The following is a 24,923-nucleotide window of genomic DNA, read 5'->3' as shown; positions in this document are numbered from 1 at the left end:
CATGGTACTACTACAGAGGCACCAGAAGTTTTCATTGATATTGGAGCACAAGACTGTCTGATTTGTCCAGCTGGCTCACAAATTAGGATTCCTGCTGTCATCAAGGGACGCCCAACACCCAAATCATCTTGGGAATTTGATGGAAAGGCAAAGAAAGCAGTGAAGGTAAGAAAAATATAATTTTCTGTGTCTTCCATTGAATCACTCTAGGGAATACTTACACTACAACTATCTTCTTTTCTAATAGGAGGGAGTTCATGATATACCCGAGGATGCACAGGTAAAAAGAAAAAATTGAAATGATTCAGAACATGACTGCAATAGTGTTTTTACTCCATCCGATATATGACTACTATTTTCTTTGTATAGCTCGAGACAGCTGAAAACTCGTCAGTAATTATTATTCCGGAATGCAAGCGATCTCATTCAGGCAAATACAGCATCACGGCCAAGAATAAAGCAGGACAAAAGACCGCAAATTGTAGAGTTAAAGTCATGGGTAAGAAAGACTTTAAAAGGGACCACAGAATAAGAACAAATTATTTTAAACAAAATGACATTGTTTATATTGTGATTTGCATCCAACAGATGTACCAGGGCCACCCAAAGATCTGAAAGTCAGTGACATCACAAGAGGTAGCTGCAAACTCACATGGAAGATGCCAGATGATGATGGGGGAGACAGGATCAAAGGCTATGTTATAGAGAAGAAGACTATTGATGGAAAAGCCTGGACTAAAGTCAATCCAAACTGTGGAAGCACCACATTTGTAGTTCCCGATCTCATTTCTGAACAGCAATATTTCTTCCGTGTGCGTGCAGAAAACCGTTTTGGTATTGGTCCACCTGTGGAAACCATTCAGAGGACCACTGCCAGAGATCCAATATGTAAGTTTTTAAATCAAAGATTAAAGTAGTTTCTCAAATTTGAAATATATCATTATAAACAATGCTTAATACTTCCTTTAACTATTTTTAAAGATCCTCCTGATCCTCCTATTAAACTCAAGATTGGCCTCATAACAAAGAACACTGTACACCTATCATGGAAACCCCCAAAGAATGATGGAGGCTCCCCTGTCACCCACTATATTGTGGAGTGCCTTGCATGGGATCCTACCGGGAAAAAGAAAGAAGCATGGAAACAGTGCAACAAACGCGATGTGGAAGAACTGGAATTTACTGTTGAAGACCTCATAGAGGGTGGGGAATATGAATTCAGAGTCAAGGCTGTCAATGCTGCAGGAGTGAGTAAGCCTTCTGCCACTGTTGGCCCTGTGACTGTCAAAGATCAGACATGTAAGTACCAAAGTATTAACAGAGAATGTCCTCGTTATGAGTCCTTCCTAGAAATTTAATATTTGTCCAAAATAAAAAGAGAAGTATCTGCACATCAGGAAGCTACTGAGTTGAGTGTGAATATGGGCACATTAATCACTCATGCCTCAACTTCTACAGAATTATCATATTTCCTTACATATTACCTTCCCCTTATTTAAAGGAGATGACATTTAGAATTTCCTTACTATAATTTTCCGCATGATCCTCAAGAGGGGAAGAAAGTAAGCAGTTATTTGCTCAGAAACTGCTAAGATCCATTTATCTTCACAATCAAGTTCTTTTTCTCTATTTAAGAAAGATATATATATAAATAGATAAATCTTATAGATCAATATAAATAGACAAAGACAAAAAATTCTTCCTCTAATTGTTACCATCACCACTGCTGTTTGTTCAGTTCTTTCTTCTAAATTTGGGGTGGGGGCTTGTAGTCACTACTCTCTTTGCATATTCTTCTACTGGATTCATGGAAAATTGCTTCTATGAGCAGTTATCTTTCTTAAAAAGGGAATTCATCTTAGAATAAAAATAGAAAGTCCACTCATAACTCTGCATATTAAAGGGAATATCGGGATAGAACTCCCAAGACTAAGCTACTACAATCTTCACTTCTCTCTGCCCCTTTTCAGTATCTGCACACATAATAACACCAGGTAAGAGAGAGCCAATAGCTGATAAATAGCCACATGTAGATCCAATAAAGGATGATGAATACATGTACCTGCCCTCTGAAGTGGTAATAAATTAGTCGAAGTCAAATCTGTTCTTCATATTAGGCTATGAAGCCTGCCTATAATAGATACATATAGTTTTATACTGTAAATTCTATTTTTGGTCCCCAATGACCATCTTTTTTTTTCTTTTAAATCATCTAGGCCCACCATCAATTGATCTAAAAGAATTCATGGAGGTTGAAGAAGGAACAGATGTTAACATTGTAGCCAAAATTAAAGGCGTGCCATTCCCGACACTAACCTGGTTTAAAGCTCCTCCAAGGAAGCCTGATAAGAAAGAACCTGTTCTCTATGACACCCATGTCAACAAACTGGTAGTGGATGATACTTGCACCTTAGTTATTCCACAGTCTCGCAGGAGTGACACTGGCTTATATACCATCACAGCTGTGAATAATCTGGGAACAGCATCAAAGGAGATGAGACTGAATGTCCTTGGTAATGTTTGCATGGATTTATTAAAACTGCATGTTTTTCGGTTCCTAAATATATTATTTGGCTTTAAAATCATTCTTCTAATATTTTTTTGTCTTTCTAAAACCATTTTAGGTCGTCCTGGCCCTCCAGTGGGACCAATAAAGTTTGAATCTATTTCAGCAGATCAAATGACATTATCTTGGCTTCCACCTATAGATGATGGGGGGTCTAAGATTACAAACTATGTCATTGAGAAGAGAGAAGCTAACAGGAAGACATGGGTGCATGTCTCCAGTGAACCTAAAGAATGCACGTACACAATTCCCAAATTGCTAGAAGGCCATGAATATGTATTTCGAATCATGGCCCAGAATAAATATGGCATTGGGGAGCCTCTTGACAGTGAACCTGAAACAGCGAGAAACCTCTTCTGTAAGTAGAACATGTTTTATATGCAAAATCACTCTTATCTGTTGTTTTTCATAATTTCTTACAGATCAATGTGGTTTCTTTCCTTAGCTGTTCCTGGAGCACCAGATAAACCAACAGTTAGCAGCGTGACTCGCAACTCCATGACTGTCAACTGGGAAGAGCCAGAATACGATGGAGGCTCTCCTGTGACAGGATATTGGCTCGAAATGAAAGACACCACTTCAAAGAGATGGAAAAGAGTTAACCGAGATCCTATCAAAGCCATGACTTTGGGTGTTTCTTATAAAGTAACTGGTCTTATTGAAGGTTCTGACTATCAATTCCGCGTGTATGCAATTAATGCTGCCGGTGTGGGTCCACCAAGTCTGCCATCAGACCCAGTGACTGCCAGAGATCCAATTGGTAAGCCTTGAAACCATTCCTTTACCCCTGCCTCCTAAAGTGCCATGGAAAAGTCAAGAATACTAATGTATACTGGTTCTTTCCAGCCCCTCCTGGCCCTCCATTCCCCAAAGTCACAGACTGGACTAAATCCTCTGTCGATTTGGAGTGGTCTCCTCCACTAAAAGATGGTGGATCCAAAGTAACTGGATACATCGTTGAATATAAAGAAGAAGGAAAAGAAGAATGGGAGCAGGTAGTTAACACTTAGCATTACGGAAATATAGTATAAATAAACTGAAAGTGTAGCAGTTATCTTCAATCCCATTAACTTCTATTTGTATTTCTTAAGAAATCAGAAAAATGACATAATTACAAAGCAACATAATTACAAATAATCCAAACATCTGTTATGTCAAAATCTAATCAAAACTTATAGTATCATTAATGTATCTTTTGGCTATAAATCCTAAAAATGTGGAAAAAATGAACAGTACATTTTTCAGTCATTTGACATAATATTAAAACACAATTCCTGGAAAGACATTTCATTCAGTGTTTACCTATAATATCTGATCCCCAGTACGTAAACTGGCAACAATTTTCCCAAACAGAGTAGTTAAATATGCTACTAGTTATGCTTTCGAAAGCATTTAAAATAAGAAGCTACAAAGAACTGAACGCTTGTGATCCTTCCTTAGGGCAAAGACAAAGAAGTGAGAGGAACAAAGCTTGTTGTGACAGGGTTAAAAGAAGGAGCTTTCTACAAGTTCAGAGTTAGAGCGGTCAACATTGCCGGCATTGGAGAACCTGGAGAAGTCACAGATATCATTGAAATGAAGGACAGAATTGGTAATTGCTCCTACTTCTATTATTATATCACTATTTATGTTTTGTGTTGGAAATGAAAACCACATTTGTAATTTTCAATTGTCTTCCAGAGTTACCTGACCTTCAGCTAGATGCCAGTGTCAGAGACAGAATTGTGGTCCATGCTGGAGGGGTGATCCGGATCATCGCATATGTGTCAGGAAAGCCTCCTCCGACTGTCACCTGGAACATGAATGAAAGAGCATTACCTCAAGAAGCTACCATTGAGACCACAGCCATCAGCTCCTCCATGGTCATCAAGAATTGCCAGAGGAGCCACCAAGGTGTCTATTCTCTTCTTGCCAAAAATGCAGGTGGAGAAAGAAAGAAGACCATCATCGTTGATGTATTAGGTAAATACTTTCAATTTGTCCACACAGTTTTTAAAAATAACATTTTTCCTTCATCTACAATAAGACTATATTAAAACTGTTACAAATATTTTGGAAACAAAAAAATCACCCACTATCCCAATAACCACTATTTGCATTTTTTAAAAGTACTTTTTTAACATTTATTTATTTTTGAGAGATGGAGAGATGGAGCAGGGGAGGGGCAGAGACAGAGGGAGACAGAGAATCCAAAGCAGGCTCCAGGCTCTGAACTGTTAGTACAGAACCCAATGCAGGGCTCAAACCCAAGAATTGTGAGAGCATGACCTGAGCTGAAATCGGACGCTTACCTGACTGAGCCACCCAGGCACCCTGACCACTATTAGCATTTAAAAATTTTTCCTCTTTACCCAAGGGATACAGAAATGCTGATGCATAGGAGCACATGTACCCCAATGTTCATAGCAGCACTCTCCACAATAGCTAAAACATGGAAAGAGCCTAAGTGTCCATCAACAGATGAATGGATCAAGAAGATGTGGTTTATCTATACCATGGAATACTACATGGCAATGAGAAACAATGAAATCTGGCCATGTGTAGCAACATGGATGGACCTTGAGGGTGTTATGCTGAGCGAAATAAGTCAGGCAGAGAAGGACAAATATCATATGTTTGCACGTATAGGAGGATTAGGAGGAACTTGACGGAGGAACAAGGGGGAGAAGAAGGGCGGAAATGGTGGGGGAAAGGGAGAGAAGCAAACCTTGAGAGACTCTTGAATGCTGACAAAAACTGAGGACTGATGGATGTGGGGGGAGGGGGGGATGGGCATGAAGGAGGACACTTTGGGGATGAGCACTGAGTGTTATGTGGAAACTAATTTGACAATAAACTATTTAAAAAAATAAATAAATAAATAAATAAATAAACATTAAAAAAAGAAAAAAAAAAAAAAATTTTTCCTCTTTGCTTTTTTATCCTATACATATTTTCTATTGTTATGCTCCTATAAATAGTTTTGTTACCTTTTTATATAACATTAAAAAGTTATGGTTTTATATTATATAAAAACAAGGTTTTTATAACAAAGTTTTGTGTTGCCTTTTACATAACATGCCACCATAAGCATTTACTATGTTTTATACAGTTTTCACAAAAGAAACTTTCCTGCCAATGTACATGAATACCTAACAAATTTACTAAGGTTGATCAATTTCTTATCATGGGAGTATATCCTTATTTGCTAATTATCTTAATAAAGCAAAAATCTCTGTGAAAGGTTTCATATTCTAATTGAAAAGCATTTTTGCTTATCAATATTGCATTTCTAGTCACTAAATATAGAAGTAAACTCTACAAGGCTTTTTCATGCCTCCTGTTGGCTGCTTTATTGTACCGATTTGCTCAGAAAGTGAAGCCATCCCACTCAGATTTCTCTCTCAGCATGTCTCCAAAACAACCATCCCCCAAACAGTGAGCTTTTATGTGAGAATAACCAGTTTTCTGTTGAACATAATTATTGTTGTGTAAACATGTTACATTTTCATTAATGATAATGGCATAAGGAAAAAGCTCTCACTGACCTTGTATTGTAGGAATACAATATTCCTACAAGCTTTTGGGTTAGTTTCAAGGTCCTAAACACCCTTTACTTTAACTTGAGAACCGATACGTTTTCAGGTTAAATTCTAACCCTCTCAAAGGTCTTCTGAGATCTGGGGACTCCTGTGCTGCTTACTGATTTTTTTGTCATCTAGGGAAAGCTCTCTTTCCCTTTCCCCTCTGGAGAGTAAACTAGACACAGAAAGTAGCCACCCCTCACCCCTCTCCTATCTCCTCCTGTGCATTCTCTTTCCAGCAGCTCTTCCTATCTGACTTACAAATTGCTAAAAAAAGAAAAAAAATGGTATACACATAAATATACATATATACATATTTAAATATGCATATTTATATAACATACATACACACATCACTGTTCCTTCAGCTTCTGCTAAAACAGTGGCAAACAGTAACTGTTACAGATTTCATTTAAAAATATGGTTGAATATAGATGCTGTGGGAAAGAAAAAGTCAATAGACACAAAATCTTATTTTCTTCATAAGAAAATGTCCTATTGTCTCCTTTTTAAAAACAGAGGGTGACACATATTGAGCCCTGTGGTTCACTGAAGATAAACAACTAGAAATTGCTTCCTCTTATTTCCAGATGTGCCAGGACCTGTTGGAACACCATTCCGGTCTGACAACCTAACCAACGATTCCTGTAAGCTGACATGGTTTTCTCCAGAAGATGATGGAGGCTGTCCAATCACCAATTATGTCATTGAAAAGCGTGAATCTGACCGTAGAGCATGGACCCCGGTGACATATACAGTTACTCGGCAAAATGCTACTGTCCAGGGTCTCATTCAGGGAAAAGCCTACTTTTTCCGAGTTGCTGCTGAAAATAGTGTTGGGAGAGGCCCATTTACGGAGACACCAACTGCACTTGTCATCAGAGACCCAATAAGTATGTATAATTTAATACAATTTCATTCTTAATCACGTCTTCACTCATTTAATAAGAGTATGGTGACAAAATATGTGTATAAACACCAACCATTTTATGCCTTTGACAAGCACTCATTAGACAAATGCTCAGTATCTGATGTTGGTAGTATCTGAATGTGATTGTGAAAGATTATGGGAATATGATTCTTCAAGTCCTTCCATGTATACTACACTAATTTTTAAGAATCTCCCACTTAATGGCACAAATACGAAGTATTTTCCTAACTCTGAAACTACTAACTCTGGAGAACTTTCTTAAATTATTTGGCCTCAGAGGACCTCTATTTCCTCATCTATCAGAGGAAATTAGACTGTATTGTGCCCTTTTAAACTAATGGTTGTATGATGAGATATCTTCTGTTACTTATCAAAGCAGATAATTTAAATGCAATTCTCAAAAAATGTCATCTACTATATTCTACTACATTTTAACATGGCATTTTTTCACCGTAATTCCGTATTTTACTTACAGCTGTACCAGAGCGTCCTGAAGACCTGGAAGTCAAAGAAGTTACTAAAGATTCAGTTACTTTGACTTGGAATCCTCCTAAATATGATGGTGGATCTGAAATTATTAACTATGTCGTAGAAAGTCGTCTCATTGGAACTGAGAAGTTCCACTCAGTTACAAAGGACAACTTGATGAGTAGAAAATACACCGTTAAAGGCTTAAAAGAAGGTGATACCTATGAGTACCGCGTCAGCGCTGTCAATATTGTTGGACAAGGCAAACCATCATTTTGTACCAAGCCAATCACCTGCAAGGATGACCTGGGTATGTTCTCTAATGCAATGTATACTCTGAAAACTTGTACATTCACAGACTTACCATAAGATATCAGTAAAACTGACTTTCCTTTATAATTAAAATTTTAGCTCCTCCAACACTTGACCTTGACTTCAGGGATAAGATCACAGTTCGGGTTGGTGAAGCTTTTGCCCTCACTGGTCGTTACTCAGGCAAACCAAAGCCTAAGATTACGTGGTTGAAAGATGAAGCTGATGTACTAGAAGATGATCGTACTCACATAAAGACTACTCCAACAACACTTGCTCTAGAGAAGATCAAGGCCAAACGATCAGATTCTGGCAAATACTGTGTGGTCGTGGAGAACAGTACAGGTTCTAGGAAAGGTTTCTGTCAAGTCAATGTTGTTGGTAAGTATAATTTAGCAAGAAGAACAGATATTCTGTTCTTTCCGAAGCAGAAGTGGAAGTAACATTTTGTGTTGTGTGTGTGTGTGTTTCTGCAGACCGCCCAGGACCACCAGTAGGACCAGTTATTTTTGATGAGGTGACCAAAGAGTACATGGTTATCTCTTGGAAGCCACCTTTAGATGATGGAGGCAGTGAAATTACCAATTATATTATTGAGAAAAAGGAGGTGGGCAAAGATATTTGGATGCCTGTTACGTCTGCAAGTGCTAAAACAACATGCAAAGTTTCTAAACTTCTTGAAGGAAAAGATTACATTTTCCGGATACATGCTGAAAATCTGTATGGAATAAGTGACCCTCTGGTGTCTGATTCAATGAAAGCCAAAGATCGTTTCAGTATGCATTATATTTCTTTTTAGTGATTCAATGTTTGACATTGTTAATAGGAAAAATTAAATTTCTAACACACTCTGCTAATGTTTGTTGTAGGGGTTCCAGATGCACCTGACCAGCCAATTGTTACAGAAGTTACCAAAAACTCTGCATTAGTAACCTGGAACAAGCCAAATGATGGAGGAAAGCCCATCACAAACTACATCCTGGAAAAGAGGGAAACTATGTCTAAACGATGGGCTAGAGTTACCAAAGAGCCCATCCATCCATACACTAAATTCAGGGTTCCTGATCTTCTAGAAGGGTGTCATTATGAATTCCGGGTTTCTGCAGAAAATGAAATTGGTATTGGAGAGCCAAGCCCACCATCCAAACCCGTCATTGCTAAAGATCCAATTGGTATAGTATTAAAGCATTTGTTCAGTTTTCATATTATCCAACTTTGTTTTCAGCTACATTCTAATTCGTGGGTTTTTTCCTTTTATTATGTAGCTAAACCAAGTCCACCTGTTAATCCTGAAGCAATTGATACAACATGTAATTCAGTTGACCTAACTTGGCAGCCACCACGTCATGATGGTGGGAGCAAGATTCTGGGTTATATTGTTGAGTACCAGAAAGTTGGAGATGAAGAGTGGAAGAGAGCCAACCACACCCCCGAGTCATGTCCTGAAACTAAATATAAAGTCACCGGTCTTCGGGATGGTCAAACCTATAAGTTCAGAGTATTAGCAGTTAATGAAGCTGGTGAATCGGATCCAGCTTATGTTCCCGAGCCAGTGCTTGTAAAAGACAGACTTGGTGAGTAAAATCTTCTCAGCTGTAGTAGCAAAGAAGAGAAGTGTCTGATTGTATATGCTTCACTGTAAAATACATTAACAGATCTGAAAAGTGCTATTCATTTTATCCTAGAACCCCCTGAGTTGATTCTTGATGCCAACATGGCAAGAGAACAACACATAAGGGTTGGTGATACTTTAAGACTTAGTGCTGTCATCAAAGGAGTGCCATTCCCAAAAGTAACTTGGAAAAAAGGAGACAGAGAGGCTCCAACTAAAGCAAGAATTGATATTACTCCAGTTGGTAGCAAGCTTGAAATTCCTAATGCTGCCCATGAAGATGGTGGAATTTATTCTTTAACAGTGGAGAATCCTGCTGGTTCAAAAACTGTCTCAGTAAAAGTACTCGTATTAGGTATGAATTTTCAGAGTTATATATTTATGTGATAACATATTAAAGATAAGCTTTAATATATTTTGAGCTCTTATCTGGATTAAATCACTAATATAACTTCATTATTTAACACTTTCAGATAAACCAGGGCCACCTAGAGATCTGGAAGTCAGTGAAATTAGGAAAGATTCTTGTTACCTTACTTGGAAGGAACCACTAGATGATGGTGGTTCTGTTATTACAAATTATGTGGTTGAGAGGAGAGATGTTGCCAGTGCCCAGTGGTCACCTCTTTCAACTACATCAAAGAAAAAGAGTCACTTGGCTAAACATCTTAATGAAGGCAATCAGTATCTTTTCCGAGTAGCTGCCGAGAACCAGTATGGACGTGGTCCTTTTGTTGAAACACCTAAGCCCATCAAGGCTCTAGATCCTTTACGTAAGTTGCTTTCTCTGGATACAAAAGTTTTGTCTGACTGTCTTTGAGAATATTATTCATTCATCATAACTTTTTCTTTTGAAAAGATCCCCCAGGGCCACCCAAAGACCTGCACCATGTAGACGTTGACAAGACTGAAGTCTCCCTTGTTTGGAATAAGCCAGATCGTGATGGTGGCTCTCCAATCACTGGATATTTGGTGGAGTATCAAGAAGAGGGCACCCAAGACTGGATTAAGTTCAAGACTGTGAAAAACTTAGAGTGTGTTGTTACTGGACTACAACAAGGGAAGACCTATAGATTCCGTGTAAAGGCTGAAAATATTGTGGGTCTTAGTCTCCCTGACACAACTATCCCAATAGAATGTCAAGAAAAACTAGGTAATTTTTGGACTGGCATTATTTTTTAAAATTCATATTGTGAATATCCATATTGTGAAAATCAAAATCTAATTTTCTCATGTTTACCTTTCAGTGCCTCCATCTGTGGAGCTGGATGTGAAATTAATTGAAGGTCTTGTGGTAAAAGCTGGAACTACAGTCAGATTCCCTGCCATGATAAGAGGTGTACCCATTCCCACTGCAAAGTGGACAACTGATGGGAGTGAGATTAAAACAGATGACCACTACACAGTTGAAACTGACAGCTTCTCATCAGTACTTACCATTAAGAACTGCTTACGGAGAGACACTGGGGAATATCAAATCACAGTTTCCAATGTAGCTGGCAGCAAAACAGTACCTGTACATCTTACTGTTCTTGATGTGCCTGGTCCACCAACAGGTCCTATTAATATTCTGGATGTTACCCCGGAACATATGACTATCTCATGGCAGCCACCTAAGGATGATGGAGGAAGCCCCGTGATAAATTATATCGTTGAGAAACAAGATACAAGGAAAGACACATGGGGTGTTGTTTCATCAGGAAGCAGTAAGACAAAGCTGAAAATCCCACATCTGCAAAAGGGCTGTGAATATATTTTCCGAGTCAGAGCAGAGAATAAGATGGGTGTTGGTCCTCCCCTTGACTCCACACCTACAGTTGCTAAACATAAGTTTAGTCCTCCATCTCCTCCTGGTAAACCAGTGGTTACTGACATTACTGAAAATGCTGCAACGGTGTCTTGGACTCTGCCAAAATCTGATGGTGGCAGTCCAATAATTGGTTACTATGTGGAACGTCGAGAAGTAACTGGCAAATGGGTGAGAGTCAACAAAACACCTATAGCTGACCTGAAGTTTAGAGTGACTGGACTCTATGAGGGAAATACATATGAGTTTAGAGTTTTAGCTGAAAATCTTGCAGGACTAAGCAATCCATCTCCAAGTTCTGACCCAATAAAAGCTTGCCGGCCCATCAAACCACCTGGACCACCTATTAATCCTAAACTGAAAGACAAGACCAAAGAAACAGCTGACTTGGTATGGACAAAGCCTCTTAGTGATGGTGGTAGCCCCATTCTAGGCTATGTGGTAGAATGTCAGAAAGCTGGTACAACACAGTGGAGCAGGATTAATAAAGATGAACTCATTAGGCAATGTGCCTTTAGGGTACCTGGACTGATTGAAGGAAATGAGTACAGATTCCGTATAAAGGCAGCCAATATTGTGGGAGAGGGAGAGCCAAGAGAACTAGCAGAATCTGTGATTGCAAAAGACATCCTTAATCCTCCAGAAGTAGAACTTGACGTTACCTGTCGTGATATTATTACTGTTAGAGTGGGCCAAACTATTCGCATTCTTGCTCGAGTCAAAGGCAGACCTGACCCAGACATAACTTGGTCCAAGGAAGGCAAAGTATTGGCCCGAGAAAAGCGGGTTGACATAATTCAAGATCTACCTCGTGTTGAGTTACAAATTAAAGAAGCTGTTAGAGCTGATCATGGCAAGTATATCATCTCAGCTAAGAATAGCAGTGGGCATGCCCAAGGTTCCGCCATTGTTAATGTTCTTGACAGACCTGGGCCTTGCCAGAATTTAAAGGTTAGCAATGTAACCAAGGAGAACTGTACACTTTCTTGGGAAAACCCACTAGATAATGGAGGCTCAGAAATAACAAATTTCATAGTAGAATATCGGAAACCAAACCAGAAAGGCTGGTCAATCGTTGCTTCAGATGTCACTAAGCGATTAATTAAGGCCAACCTTTTAGCCAATAATGAATACTATTTCCGAGTTTGTGCAGAGAATAAAGTAGGTGTTGGACCAACCATTGAAACCAAAACGCCAATTCTTGCTATTAACCCTATTGATAGACCAGGTGAGCCTGAAAACCTTCACATTGCAGATAAAGGAAAGACATTTGTCTATCTCAAGTGGCGCCGGCCGGATTATGATGGTGGTAGCCCAAATCTATCCTATCATGTTGAGAGGAGGCTGAAGGGCTCTGATGACTGGGAAAGAGTGCATAAAGGAAGCATTAAAGAAACCCAATACATGGTTGATAGATGTGTTGAAAACCAGATTTATGAGTTCAGAGTACAAACAAAGAATGAAGCTGGGGAAAGTGGCTGGGTAAAGACAGAGGAAGTTGTTGTGAAGGAAGACTTACAGAAACCAGTACTTGATCTGAAATTGAGTGGTGTGCTAACAGTCAAAGCAGGGGAAACCATTAGACTTGAGGCAGGTGTTAGAGGCAAACCATTCCCAGAAGTTCTATGGACCAAGGACAAAGATGCTACAGACTTAACAAGATCACCAAGGGTCAAGATTGATACGAGTGCTGATTCATCCAAATTTTCTCTTTCTAAAGCAAAGCGAAGTGATGGTGGTAAATATGTAATTACAGCAACTAACACGGCTGGCAGTTTTGTGGCCTATGCCACTGTCAATGTTTTAGATAAGCCTGGTCCTGTAAGAAATCTGAAAATTACTGATGTGTCCAGTGATCGGTGTACTATTCGCTGGGATCCACCAGAGGATGACGGTGGCTGTGAAATCCAAAATTACATTCTAGAAAAGTGTGAGAGTAAGCGAATGGTTTGGTCTACCTATTCTTCTAATGTCTTAACACCTGGTACGACAGTAACACGTCTCATAGAAGGAAATGAATATATCTTCAGAGTCCGTGCAGAAAATAAAATAGGCACAGGGCCTCCAACAGAAAGTAAACCAGTCATTGCAAAAACCAAATATGATAGACCTGGTCGTCCAGATCCCCCAGAAGTCACCAAAGTAAGCAAAGAAGAGATGACTGTGGTTTGGAATCCACCTGAATACGATGGTGGAAAATCCATCACAGGATACTTTTTGGAGAAAAAAGAAAGACATTCAGCACGATGGGTCCCCGTTAACAAGAGTGCAATCCCTGAAAGACGTCTCAAAGTACAGAATCTCTTCCCAGGACATGAATATCAGTTCCGTGTCAAGGCAGAAAATGAAATTGGAATTGGAGAACCAAGCTTGCCCTCAAGGCCAGTGGTGGCAAAAGACCCCATAGGTATGATGTTCTTTCTTTTTCTGATATTACACAAATTCTTTTTTTTTAATGTTTATTTATAATTTTTGAGAGGGGGGGTGGGTGACAGAGAACAGATGCATGCACACAGGTGGGGGAGGGGCAGAGAGAGAGAGAGCCAGATGTGGGGCTCAGACTCACAAACCGTAAGATCATGACCTGAGCCAAATCAGACACTTAACCAGTGGAGCCAGCCAGCCTCTCCCCATGCCAATTCTTAATCTCAAGCACAGAGCTATTAGATAAATAAGTTAAATCCATGACATCCAAAATTTGTTTTAGCCAGTATTTTTCCAAATCACTTAGCATGTACAAATAATGGTAGATTCTAATTTTATGAAGGAAAAAGAGGACTCCGTGATTGAGAACTTGAGCACCCTATCTTTGATGAACTGAGAATGGAATATAGAAAATGACACATTAGGCGGATATCACTAGTAGTTATTTTAGCGACATGTAAATTCATTCTTATGCAATTTATTTTCAGAACCACCTGGTCCACCAACCAACCTCAAAGTGGTTGATACAACCAGAAGTTCCATAACTCTTGGGTGGGGAAAACCAGTGTATGATGGTGGCGCACCGATAATTGGATATATTGTGGAAATGAGACCAAAAAGAGAAGACATGTCACCTGATGAAGGCTGGAAAAGGTGCAATGCTGCAGCACAACTTGTTCGCATGGAGTTCACTGTCACCAGCTTGGATGAAAACCAGGAATATGAGTTCAGGGTGTGCGCCCAAAACCAAGCTGGCATTGGGCGCCCCGCAGAACTGAAGGATGCTATTAAACCTAAAGAAATCCTGGGTGAGGCCCTATTTTATATGATTCATTCTTTCTGCGCTTCTCACATGATTTCCCCACATTCTGAAAAGTCAACTAATGGCTTTTGTATCATTTGCAGAACCTCCAGAGATTGATTTGGATGCCAGCATGAGAAAACTGGTCACAGTGAGAGCAGGATGCCCTATTCGACTCTTTGCCATAGTGAGGGGACGACCAGCCCCTAAAGTCACTTGGCGGAGAGTGGGTATTGATAACGTGGTCAGAAAAGGACAAGTCGATCTGGTTGACACTATGGCTTTCCTTGTCATTCCCAATTCTACCCGTGACGACTCGGGGAAATATTCCTTGACGCTTGTGAACCCAGCAGGAGAAAAGGCCGTGTTTGTGAATGTCAGAGTATTAGGTGGGTTACGGACAAGCTCCTTCCTCCCCTTCAAAAACACATTAGCTAGTAAAAAGCCTGAGGGGACACAGTATATCTGATTTTGTGGTTCGTTACAGATACTCCTGGACCTGTGTCTGACTTAAAAGTTTCAGATGTCACTAAAACATCATGCCACATTTCCTGGGCCCCTCCTGAGAATGATGGTGGGAGCCAAGTGACACATTACATTGTGGAGAAACGTGAGGCAGAAAGAAAGACGTGGTCAACAGTCACTCCAGAAGTTAAGAAAACAAGCTTCCAAGTCACCAATCTTGTCCCTGGGAATGAGTACTTCTTCAGAGTAACTGCTGTCAATGAGTATGGCCCTGGCGTGCCCACAGACGTTCCCAAACCAGTGCTAGCATCAGATCCTCTAAGTAAGTAATCTCCTTTTGCCTCCTTTTAACTCTGGTCTCCTACTTTTGCAAGGTCAAGATACCAAAACATTTTAATCTACCGCAGTGAAAGGGCTTTCATTTGTAGAAATGCAAACACTACAAATAAATACCTAACTCACTCATTAAAGACATTTTTAATCTGCCCCATCTTGTGCTATTTACTTTCAACATACCTAACTATAGTTTCCATGTGCTTCAAAACAAGTGGCATACTCAAACATTTATGTGTGGTAACACAGGGACTTGATAAGGTTACCTGGACAGTTTTTCTAAATCGCATTTTTCTTCCAGGTGAGCCGGATCCCCCAAGGAAACTAGAAGTTACTGAAATGACAAAGAACAGTGCTACATTAGCCTGGTTACCTCCCCTGCGTGATGGAGGCGCTAAAATTGATGGTTACATCATTAGTTACAGGGAAGAGGAGCAGCCTGCAGATCGCTGGACAGAGTACTCAGTGGTAAAAGATCTCAGCCTTGTTGTCACCGGCCTAAAGGAAGGAAAGAAGTATAAATTTAGAGTAGTGGCCAGAAATGCTGTTGGAGTCAGTTTACCAAGAGAAGCTGAAGGAGTATATGAGGCCAAAGAACAGCTGTGTAAGTAGTCATTGTCTCATTTCATCATGTGACAAAAGTTGATTAGAATTTCCTTTGGACATCCAGACTGGTACCTGATATTTTCTAATTGATTCAATCTTACACTTTCAAAAAAATATTAGCTGTAACGCAAACATTAATTTGAACCCATTAGTGGGTTGCAACCCACAATTTGAGAAATACTAGCATAGTTACTCCACCAGAGGAAATTTAACCTCCCTGCAAAATTAATGAATTTTTGTTTTACTTTTAGTGCCTCCAAAGATCCTTATGCCAGAGCAAATTACTATTAAAGCTGGGAAGAAACTCCGAATTGAAGCCCATGTGTATGGAAAGCCTCATCCAATCTGTAAATGGAAAAAGGGAGAAGATGAAGTTGTCACATCCAGCCACCTGGCAGTGCATAAAGCGGAGAGTTCTTCCATCCTGATCATAAAAGATGTTACTAGGAAAGACAGTGGTTACTACAGCCTCACTGCAGAAAACAGTTCTGGGACGGACACTCAAAAAATCAAAGTGATCGTCATGGGTAGGTTGAGCATTAAACAAATGGCTATGTGAATATGAAGATTAGAAACATTTTTTCCTATCAAATCCCTGTTCTTATATTGCTTTCCTCTTGGTTTATGCAGATGCTCCTGGGCCCCCTCAGCCTCCATTTGACATTACTGACATAGACGCCGATGCTTGCTCCCTATCATGGCACATCCCTCTGGAGGATGGAGGCAGTAACATCACCAATTACATAGTGGAGAAATGTGATGTGAGCCGAGGTGACTGGGTGACAGCTCTAGCCTCAGTGACAAAAACTTCCTGCAGAGTTGGAAAACTGATCCCAGGCCAGGAGTATATCTTCCGGGTCCGTGCAGAAAATCGATTTGGCATTTCAGAGCCTCTCCCATCTCCAAAGATGCTGGCTAAGTTCCCATTTGGTATGTTTCTTTCAGAAAGAAAAAAGCTTGTTTTCTTTCTAGTTTTCTACCTAAGATAAAAACTGACATTTCCCTTGTCTTCATCTCTAGGTGTTCCTAGTGAACCAAAGAATGCACGAGTCACTAAAGTCAACAAAGACTGCATATTTGTGGCATGGGACAGACCAGACAGTGATGGAGGAAGTCCCATTACCGGTTACCTGATTGAACGCAAAGAAAGGAACAGTTTGCTCTGGGTGAAAGCTAACGATACCCCTGTCCGGTCAACTGAATATCCTTGTGCTGGCCTTATAGAAGGTCTTGAGTATTCATTTAGAATCTATGCACTAAACAAAGCTGGATCCAGCCCACCCAGTAAACCAACAGAATATGTAGCTGCAAGAATGCAAATTGGTGAGTAATTTTTTTTTTTTTTTTAGTATTATGGGAATATCTTTAAATCTTGGAGTCTCTGAAGATTACTACTTCTTTTCAGAAATATTCTGAATATTTCTGGGTGCTAATGAGAAATATGGAAGTTTACAACTTCTGCAATTACAATAAATGCTGAGAATACCTCTTCTGATTCTAGATCCTCCTGGAAAGCCTGAAGTTATTGATGTTACCAAGAGTACTGTATCCCTCATCTGGGCTCGTCCAAAGCATGATGGAGGAAGCAAAATTATTGGCTATTTTGTAGAAGCCTGCAAACTGCCTGGTGATAAGTGGGTACGGTGCAATACTACACCACACCAGATTCCCCAGGAAGAGTACACAGCCACTGGCTTAGAAGAGAATGCTCAGTATCAGTTCAGAGCAATTGCCAAGACCGCAGTGAACATTAGCCAGCCTTCTGAACCTTCTGATCCAGTGACTATCCAGGCAGAAAATGGTAAGATTCTGTTCAGTATTATATGCAAAGCTGGAAAGTATTCATAATGTATACTTCTCCTAATAAAAAACTAAATCTACATCATGGGGGGAAAACAAGTAAAATGATAGGTACTTTACATACAGACTACTGAAAATTATAATTATGGAGAATCTTCATAGCATATTAAACTAAAAAACCAGATGCAAAACTTTGAAGACCAGATCATCTCAACCACACATAGGCACAGAGGGACAACAAGGAAATGCACCAAAATGATAGCAATGAAAATCAAAGGACATTCGAACTATGCAAGATACTTTTTTCTTTATATTTTCAGCATTATCAAACTTCTATGTTAAACCTATATTCTTTTATAATGAATATCACTTGTAAAAATCTCATCTTGGAAGAGACTGAGTATATGAATTACTTTGTATTAATAAAAATGATATAGCTTTTCTTACATTAAATCCTTATCTTATTTCTTTCCAGTTCCTCCAAGGATAGACCTGAGTGTGGCTATGAAATCTTTGCTTACCGTGAAAGCCGGAACTAATGTTTGCCTGGATGCTACTGTTTTTGGCAAACCAATGCCGACAGTCTCTTGGAAGAAGGAGGGCACACTGCTGAAACCGGCAGAAGGCATAAAGATGGCCATGAAGCGTAACCACTGCACCCTGGAGCTGTTCAGCGTGAACCGAAAGGACTCAGGCGACTATACCATTACTGCCGAAAATTCGAGTGGTTCCAAATCAGCCACCATTAAGCTTCAAGTGTTAGGTAACTAAAGTGCTTATTTAGAATCTCATATTTTACTTTGATTAATGTGATATCATAGAATTCACAAAATCATGTGTGAGAAAAGACACATATCCCGATGGATCTTTTGTAATCAGAGAATTATTCTCATCATAGGGCAATGGCATTTTAAAGCTCAAAAGAGCATTAGAATAGATTCCGGTTACATAGTTTACACATAAGAAATTAAGATTCTGAAAACTTATGGACCTTCCAAAGTCATACAGGAAGTTAATGACAATATAAAGACTGCATTCAGGTCTCCAGACCTCCAATCTACTCATTCCCCATTTTACACGTGTAGTGAGACTTCACTTGTCTTTCTTATTCTTTCAGATAAGCCAGGTCCTCCAGCATCTGTTAAGATCAACAAAATGTATTCAGATCGTGCAATGCTTTCTTGGGAACCTCCTCTTGAAGATGGAGGCTCAGAAATCACCAACTATATTGTTGACAAACGTGAAACGAGCAGACCCAACTGGGCCCAGGTCTCTGCTACTGTGCCCATCACGAGCTGCAGCGTGGAGAAACTTATAGAAGGCCATGAATATCAGTTCCGAATTTGTGCTGAGAATAAATATGGAGTGGGCGATCCAATCTTCACTGAACCAGCAATTGCCAAAAACCCATACAGTAGGAACATTTTCCTTTACTTTTCCTTTTCCTTTCTAAATATTTACCTTTTAGACTGGCATATTAACTTTTCAATCAATCTCTGCAGATCCACCTGGGCGCTGTGACCCTCCTGTTATTAGCAACATAACCAAAGATCACATGACAGTAAGCTGGAAACCACCAGCAGATGATGGTGGCTCACCAATCACTGGTTATTTGCTTGAAAAGCGAGAAACACAGGCAGTTAACTGGACTAAAGTCAACAGAAAACCTGTTATAGAAAGAACAATAAAAGCAACAGGTCTCCAAGAAGGCACCGAATATGAATTCCGAGTTACAGCTATAAATAAGGCTGGGCCAGGCAAACCCAGTGACGCATCGAAAGCTGTTTATGCCCGGGACCCTTTGTGTAAGTTTTCATGAAAGAGTCCCATATCTTATGTTACAATCAGCGTTGAACACCCAGGCATGAGGTTTTAATGAAAATTTTCTATTATTTATCCTCAGATCCTCCTGGCCCACCAGCTTTTCCTAAAGTATATGATACAACCCGTAGCTCTGTGAGTCTATCTTGGGGCAAGCCAGCCTATGACGGTGGTAGCCCTATCATTGGTTACCTTGTTGAAGTAAAACGAGCTGACTCTGATAACTGGGTGAGGTGCAATTTACCAGAGAAGCTACAGAAAACCCGCTTTGAGGTTACCGGCTTAATGGAGAACACAGAATATCAGTTCCGTGTGTATGCTGTTAATAAGATTGGATACAGCGACCCCAGTGATGTGCCAGACAAACACTGTCCCAAGGACATCTTAAGTAAGTATTCCCAGGAGAAATATATAGAGTTCTTCTCATCAGTCATACTATAAAAGGCAGTACAGAACTCCCTTATGTAGATGTGTTTATTTAAAAGCATTAGAGTTCATATCTCTAGGACTACACTGTAGGACAGGTGTGTTGGACTTTATGATATCATATACAGATCAAATGGAATGCAAGCTGATCTGTGGTTCTAAAAACATTTTATATTCACGTGAGAATTCATGTCTTCAAAAGAATATGGTATATAGGGATTTTATTCTGAAAAATAGTTTTTTTTAACTAAGTAGTGAGCTACTTATCATCCCAAAGTTTTTTTTTTTTCTTTCCCCTCTTCTAATCCACCTGTCTCCATAAGTATGTAATTGTAGGTTCTCCATCCTAATTTCCCTTCCTACCAGGTCTTTTTATCACTTATTCCCATAACCATGTCTCCCTTTATTTTAAATTACTTAGTATTATACTTCACCCCCAAAGTACATTTTTTTCCCCAGGATGAAATAACACAGCCAGAGTGTAAAGCAGAGAGCCTTCACTGAATATAGAAAAGAAAAACGAGAATGGAAGAGAGCCAAGAATCAATTATCTACATTTAACATAGAGAGAGTTTGAGAGTATGGAAGGTTCATAAGAAGAGGAGGTACAGATTGTCCAGGGAAAACTTGATTTAGCCTACAGGATACTAGAATATAGAAAGATCAACAATCACTATAGGGTGCTGAAATAGTTGACAAAAGTTTTGAGGATTATACTAAGAATTTTTTAAAGACCAAGGAATCTGTTATGAAAAAGAAACATATTTTAGGAGTGGTAAGCCTAGTCCTTAGAAATACATTTGACCATTAAATTATTAACTTTAAACAGTTCCACCTGAGGGAGAACTTGACGCGGATTTGAGGAAAACACTCATATTACGTGCTGGAGTTACAATGAGACTGTATGTACCAGTAAAAGGACGTCCACCTCCAAAGATAACTTGGTCTAAACCAAATGTCAATCTTAGAGAAAGGATTGGACTTGATATAAAGTCAACGGACTTTGACACTTTCTTGCGCTGTGAAAATGTGAACAAATATGATGCAGGAAAATATATCTTGACTCTGGAAAACACCTGTGGTAAAAAGGAATATACCATCATAGTGAAAGTGCTTGGTAAGTCTATCTGGAAAAAAAAAAATCATATGCTAAAAATGTAGCTTATGTATTTATTTTTACATATTCCTTTCTTATATGCCCACTCTTTATCTAGATACTCCCGGGCCACCTGTCAATGTGACTGTTAAGGAAATATCCAAAGATTCTGCTTATGTTACTTGGGATCCTCCCATTATTGATGGTGGAAGTCCCATCATAAACTATGTGGTAGAAAAACGTGATGCAGAGAGGAAGTCCTGGTCAACAGTGACAACTGAGTGCTCAAAAACAAGCTTCAGAGTACCGAACTTGGAGGAGGGAAAATCCTACTTCTTCAGGGTGTTTGCTGAAAATGAGTATGGCATCGGTGATCCTGGTGAAACACGTGATGCTGTCAAAGCTTCCCGTAAGCATCTGAGCGACTACCCCATCATTTTGAGTGACCTCTTACCTTGGTTATCTGGGGCTTAGACTTACCGTTTTTTCTTTGCTTTAGAAACCCCTGGACCAGTTGTGGACCTGAAAGTGAGGTCTGTAAATAAGTCATCTTGTAGCATAGGCTGGAAGAAGCCTCACAGTGATGGTGGAAGTCGAATTATCGGATATGTAGTAGATTTCCTGACGGAAGATAATAAGTGGCAACGTGTTATGAAATCATTAAGCTTACAATATTCCGCAAAAGACCTGACTGAAGGGAAGGAATATACCTTCAGAGTGAGTGCTGAGAATGAAAATGGCGAAGGAACCCCAAGTGAAATCACTGTTGTGGCAAAGGATGATATTGGTAAGCCATGCATCTTCACTTTCCCTTTGTTGTCATCAAAAGTGCACGCTTGAGCCCTACTCGCTGGCTTATATAAAAATCCTTTACAAATTATAATGATCTGAAAAAATTAGTTGCCTGGTCTGAAAAATAACAATTTATCTCTGCTGTTTTACAGTGGCTCCTGACCTTGACTTAAAGGACATACCTGACTTGTGCTACTTGGCTAAAGAAAACAGCAACTTCCGTCTTAAGATCCCCATAAAAGGCAAGCCAGTTCCATCTGTATCCTGGAAGAAAGGGGAAGATCCTCTAGCAACTGACACAAGAGTCAGTGTTGAGTCATCTGCAGTTAACACAACTCTTGTGGTATATGACTGCCAAAAATCTGATGCTGGAAAATATACAATCACACTGAAGAATGTTGCTGGCACCAAGGAAGGAACTCTCTCTATAAAAGTTGTTGGCAAGCCTGGCATCCCCACTGGACCAATCAAATTTGATGAAGTCACAGCAGAAGCCATCACCTTAAAGTGGGGTCCTCCAAAAGATGACGGAGGGTCTGAAATCACCAACTATATCTTAGAGAAGAGAGATTCTGTAAACAACAAGTGGGTGACATGTGCCTCTGCCGTCCAGAAAACTACCTTTAGAGTAACCAGACTTCATGAGGGCATGGAATACACCTTCAGGGTCAGTGCTGAAAATAAATATGGTGTAGGAGAAGGCCTGAAATCAGAGCCAATTGTTGCTAAACATCCATTTGGTAAGTGTCTCAGAGTCAGAAAACACAAAGCAAAACATGTTTTTGAAGAAATTCCATATTTTATAAATCTTGGATTATCTACTTTTTCCTAGATGTGCCTGATGCGCCCCCACCTCCCAATATTGTGGATGTCAGACATGATTCAGTATCTCTAACTTGGACTGACCCCAAGAAAACTGGTGGCTCACCAATTACAGGTATTTAATTTGCTCTTATGCCACAGCTTGTACATGAATGTTTCTCCCATATCTTCCTCCCTGAAAACAAGCTGAATATGGGCTCCTTATTTATAGCACTACCTGCATATATGATAATGTTTTTTTTCTTTCAGTATATTATGCATTCATACATTAAGCATTAATTAAGCTAATACTTGATTTCAGTGAAAATCTCCTAATAGTTAATAAGAAAAGTCTTTGTTAGTAAGCCTGTTGTAAGTTAGGATTTTTCAACAGAAGATGCAATAAATTCACATTTTCCAAGAGAAAAAAAAATCACCCTATGCCTAGGTAAGAAAAGTGTAGATACTAGCAAGGATGACTATTTATTCCATATTATGTCCACATATTAACCATTTGGGCAAAAACACATGTTTCAAAATCAGGTGACATTTGTATTTTCTATCTGAATTGACAAAGTCACTCGGTCTTTTTTGCAGGATATCATATTGAGTTCAAGGAAAGGAACAGCCTTTTGTGGAAGAGAGCTAACAAGACTCCCATTAGGATGAGAGACTTCAAAGTGACAGGATTAACTGAAGGCCTTGAATATGAATTCCGAGTTATGGCAATCAACTTAGCAGGAGTAGGCAAGCCAAGCCTGCCATCAGAGCCAGTTGTGGCACTTGATCCAATTGGTAAGTCACTATACGAAGAAAAGCCCACATGTATTTTCTGCATGAAAAAAAAAAAAAAAAACATTGGTATTTGACTGGCTTTTTTGCTTTTAGATCCTCCTGGCAAACCTGAGGTTATTAATGTAACAAGGAATTCAGTGACCCTCATTTGGACTGAACCCAAATATGATGGTGGTCATAAATTGACTGGCTATATAGTGGAGAAACGGGATCTACCTTCTAAATCTTGGATGAAAGCCAACCACATTAATGTCCCAGATTGTGTCTTTACTGTAACTGACCTTGTTGAAGGTGGAAAATATGAATTCAGAGTTAGAGCAAAGAATACAGCAGGTGCTATCAGTGCTCCATCAGAAAGTACAGGAACCATTATTTGCAAGGATGAATACGGTAGGTCTATTTTACCGTTTATACATATGAAAAATAGCAAATCAAGCTACCTTCCTTTTCTGATTAAAATGTATTTTTTTCTTTGCAGAGGCACCAACCATTGTCCTTGATCCCACAATAAAAGATGGACTAACAATTAAAGCAGGAGATACCATTGTTTTGAGTGCCATTAGCATTCTTGGCAAGCCCCTTCCAAAGTCAAGTTGGTCTAGGGCAGGAAAAGACATTAGACCATCAGATATTGTTCAGATATCTTCAACCCCTACATCTTCCATGCTTACTATCAAGTATGCCACTAGAAAAGATGCTGGTGAATATACCATTACTGCTACCAATCCTTTTGGCACAAAGGAAGAACATGTGAAGGTAACAGTCCTCGATGTGCCTGGTCCCCCAGGTCCCATTGAAATCAGTAATGTTTCTGCTGAAAAAGCAACACTTACGTGGACGCCTCCATTGGAAGATGGTGGCTCACCAATTAAGTCCTATGTTCTTGAAAAGAGAGAGACCAGCCGACTTTTGTGGACAGTGGTTGCTGAAGATATTCAGTCTTGCAGGCATGTGGCAACCAAACTTATCCAAGGAAATGAGTACATCTTCCGAGTCTCAGCTGTAAACCAGTATGGGAAAGGAGAACCTGTACAGTCTGAACCGGTCAAAATGGTGGACAGATTTGGTATGTAGAACATAGAAGACAACTGGCATGTTAGCATTTGCTGCACAGTTTGTGAAATCAGATTTCTCATACATTTACTTCCTTTTCAGGTCCCCCTGGCCCCCCTGGAAAACCAGAGGTATCAAATGTCACTAAAAACACTGCCACTGTCAGTTGGAAAAGACCAGCTGATGATGGTGGTAGTGAAATCACAGGATATCACATTGAAAGGAGAGAAAAGAAAAGCCTGCGATGGGTCAGAGCAACAAAAACGCCAGTTTCAGATCTCAGATGCAAAGTAACAGGATTGCAAGAAGGAAATACCTACGAATTCCGTGTCAGTGCAGAAAACAAAGCAGGAATTGGTCCACCTAGTGATGCTTCAAATCCTGTTCTAATGAAAGATGTAGCATGTTAGTACTTATTTTTTTCAACATCACTCATTTGGGAGTACCAAT

The 24,923-nt window shown here is 39.6% G+C and overlaps 1 protein-coding gene across 5 annotated transcripts in view; it reads left to right on the top strand.

Moving 5' to 3' along the window:
- TTN (titin) overlaps nucleotides 1–24,923 on the top strand; it is a 272,276-nt gene that overhangs the window by 196,398 nt on the left and 50,955 nt on the right. For all 5 annotated transcript variants that reach the window (XM_077776374.1, XM_077776372.1, XM_077776373.1 and 2 more), the window contains 42 exons: nucleotides 17–165; nucleotides 248–280; nucleotides 370–499; nucleotides 589–888; nucleotides 982–1,299; nucleotides 2,217–2,513; nucleotides 2,625–2,924; nucleotides 3,012–3,326; nucleotides 3,413–3,561; nucleotides 4,007–4,157; nucleotides 4,247–4,528; nucleotides 6,720–7,022; nucleotides 7,536–7,838; nucleotides 7,940–8,221; nucleotides 8,317–8,616; nucleotides 8,710–9,012; nucleotides 9,106–9,414; nucleotides 9,526–9,807; nucleotides 9,926–10,225; nucleotides 10,312–10,605; nucleotides 10,700–13,666; nucleotides 14,172–14,492; nucleotides 14,590–14,874; nucleotides 14,973–15,272; nucleotides 15,585–15,887; nucleotides 16,141–16,416; nucleotides 16,520–16,819; nucleotides 16,910–17,212; nucleotides 17,391–17,690; nucleotides 18,165–18,452; nucleotides 18,807–19,103; nucleotides 19,192–19,494; nucleotides 19,593–19,898; nucleotides 20,766–21,053; nucleotides 21,151–21,441; nucleotides 21,532–21,819; nucleotides 21,977–22,564; nucleotides 22,657–22,761; nucleotides 23,223–23,420; nucleotides 23,514–23,810; nucleotides 23,899–24,486; nucleotides 24,576–24,878. In XM_077776374.1, the coding sequence (XP_077632500.1) occupies nucleotides 17–165; nucleotides 248–280; nucleotides 370–499; nucleotides 589–888; nucleotides 982–1,299; nucleotides 2,217–2,513; nucleotides 2,625–2,924; nucleotides 3,012–3,326; nucleotides 3,413–3,561; nucleotides 4,007–4,157; nucleotides 4,247–4,528; nucleotides 6,720–7,022; nucleotides 7,536–7,838; nucleotides 7,940–8,221; nucleotides 8,317–8,616; nucleotides 8,710–9,012; nucleotides 9,106–9,414; nucleotides 9,526–9,807; nucleotides 9,926–10,225; nucleotides 10,312–10,605; nucleotides 10,700–13,666; nucleotides 14,172–14,492; nucleotides 14,590–14,874; nucleotides 14,973–15,272; nucleotides 15,585–15,887; nucleotides 16,141–16,416; nucleotides 16,520–16,819; nucleotides 16,910–17,212; nucleotides 17,391–17,690; nucleotides 18,165–18,452; nucleotides 18,807–19,103; nucleotides 19,192–19,494; nucleotides 19,593–19,898; nucleotides 20,766–21,053; nucleotides 21,151–21,441; nucleotides 21,532–21,819; nucleotides 21,977–22,564; nucleotides 22,657–22,761; nucleotides 23,223–23,420; nucleotides 23,514–23,810; nucleotides 23,899–24,486; nucleotides 24,576–24,878 (14,595 nt within the window). The remainder of the gene's footprint in view (nucleotides 1–16; nucleotides 166–247; nucleotides 281–369; nucleotides 500–588; nucleotides 889–981; nucleotides 1,300–2,216; nucleotides 2,514–2,624; nucleotides 2,925–3,011; nucleotides 3,327–3,412; nucleotides 3,562–4,006; nucleotides 4,158–4,246; nucleotides 4,529–6,719; nucleotides 7,023–7,535; nucleotides 7,839–7,939; nucleotides 8,222–8,316; nucleotides 8,617–8,709; nucleotides 9,013–9,105; nucleotides 9,415–9,525; nucleotides 9,808–9,925; nucleotides 10,226–10,311; nucleotides 10,606–10,699; nucleotides 13,667–14,171; nucleotides 14,493–14,589; nucleotides 14,875–14,972; nucleotides 15,273–15,584; nucleotides 15,888–16,140; nucleotides 16,417–16,519; nucleotides 16,820–16,909; nucleotides 17,213–17,390; nucleotides 17,691–18,164; nucleotides 18,453–18,806; nucleotides 19,104–19,191; nucleotides 19,495–19,592; nucleotides 19,899–20,765; nucleotides 21,054–21,150; nucleotides 21,442–21,531; nucleotides 21,820–21,976; nucleotides 22,565–22,656; nucleotides 22,762–23,222; nucleotides 23,421–23,513; nucleotides 23,811–23,898; nucleotides 24,487–24,575; nucleotides 24,879–24,923) is intronic.

The sequence above is a fragment of the Crocuta crocuta genome, unplaced genomic scaffold (assembly GCF_008692635.1).
Source record: "Crocuta crocuta isolate KB4526 unplaced genomic scaffold, BGI_CrCroc_1.0 scaffold17, whole genome shotgun sequence".
NCBI classification, from domain to species: domain Eukaryota; kingdom Metazoa; phylum Chordata; class Mammalia; order Carnivora; family Hyaenidae; genus Crocuta; species Crocuta crocuta.
This window is presented reverse-complemented; position numbering and strand designations above follow the sequence as displayed.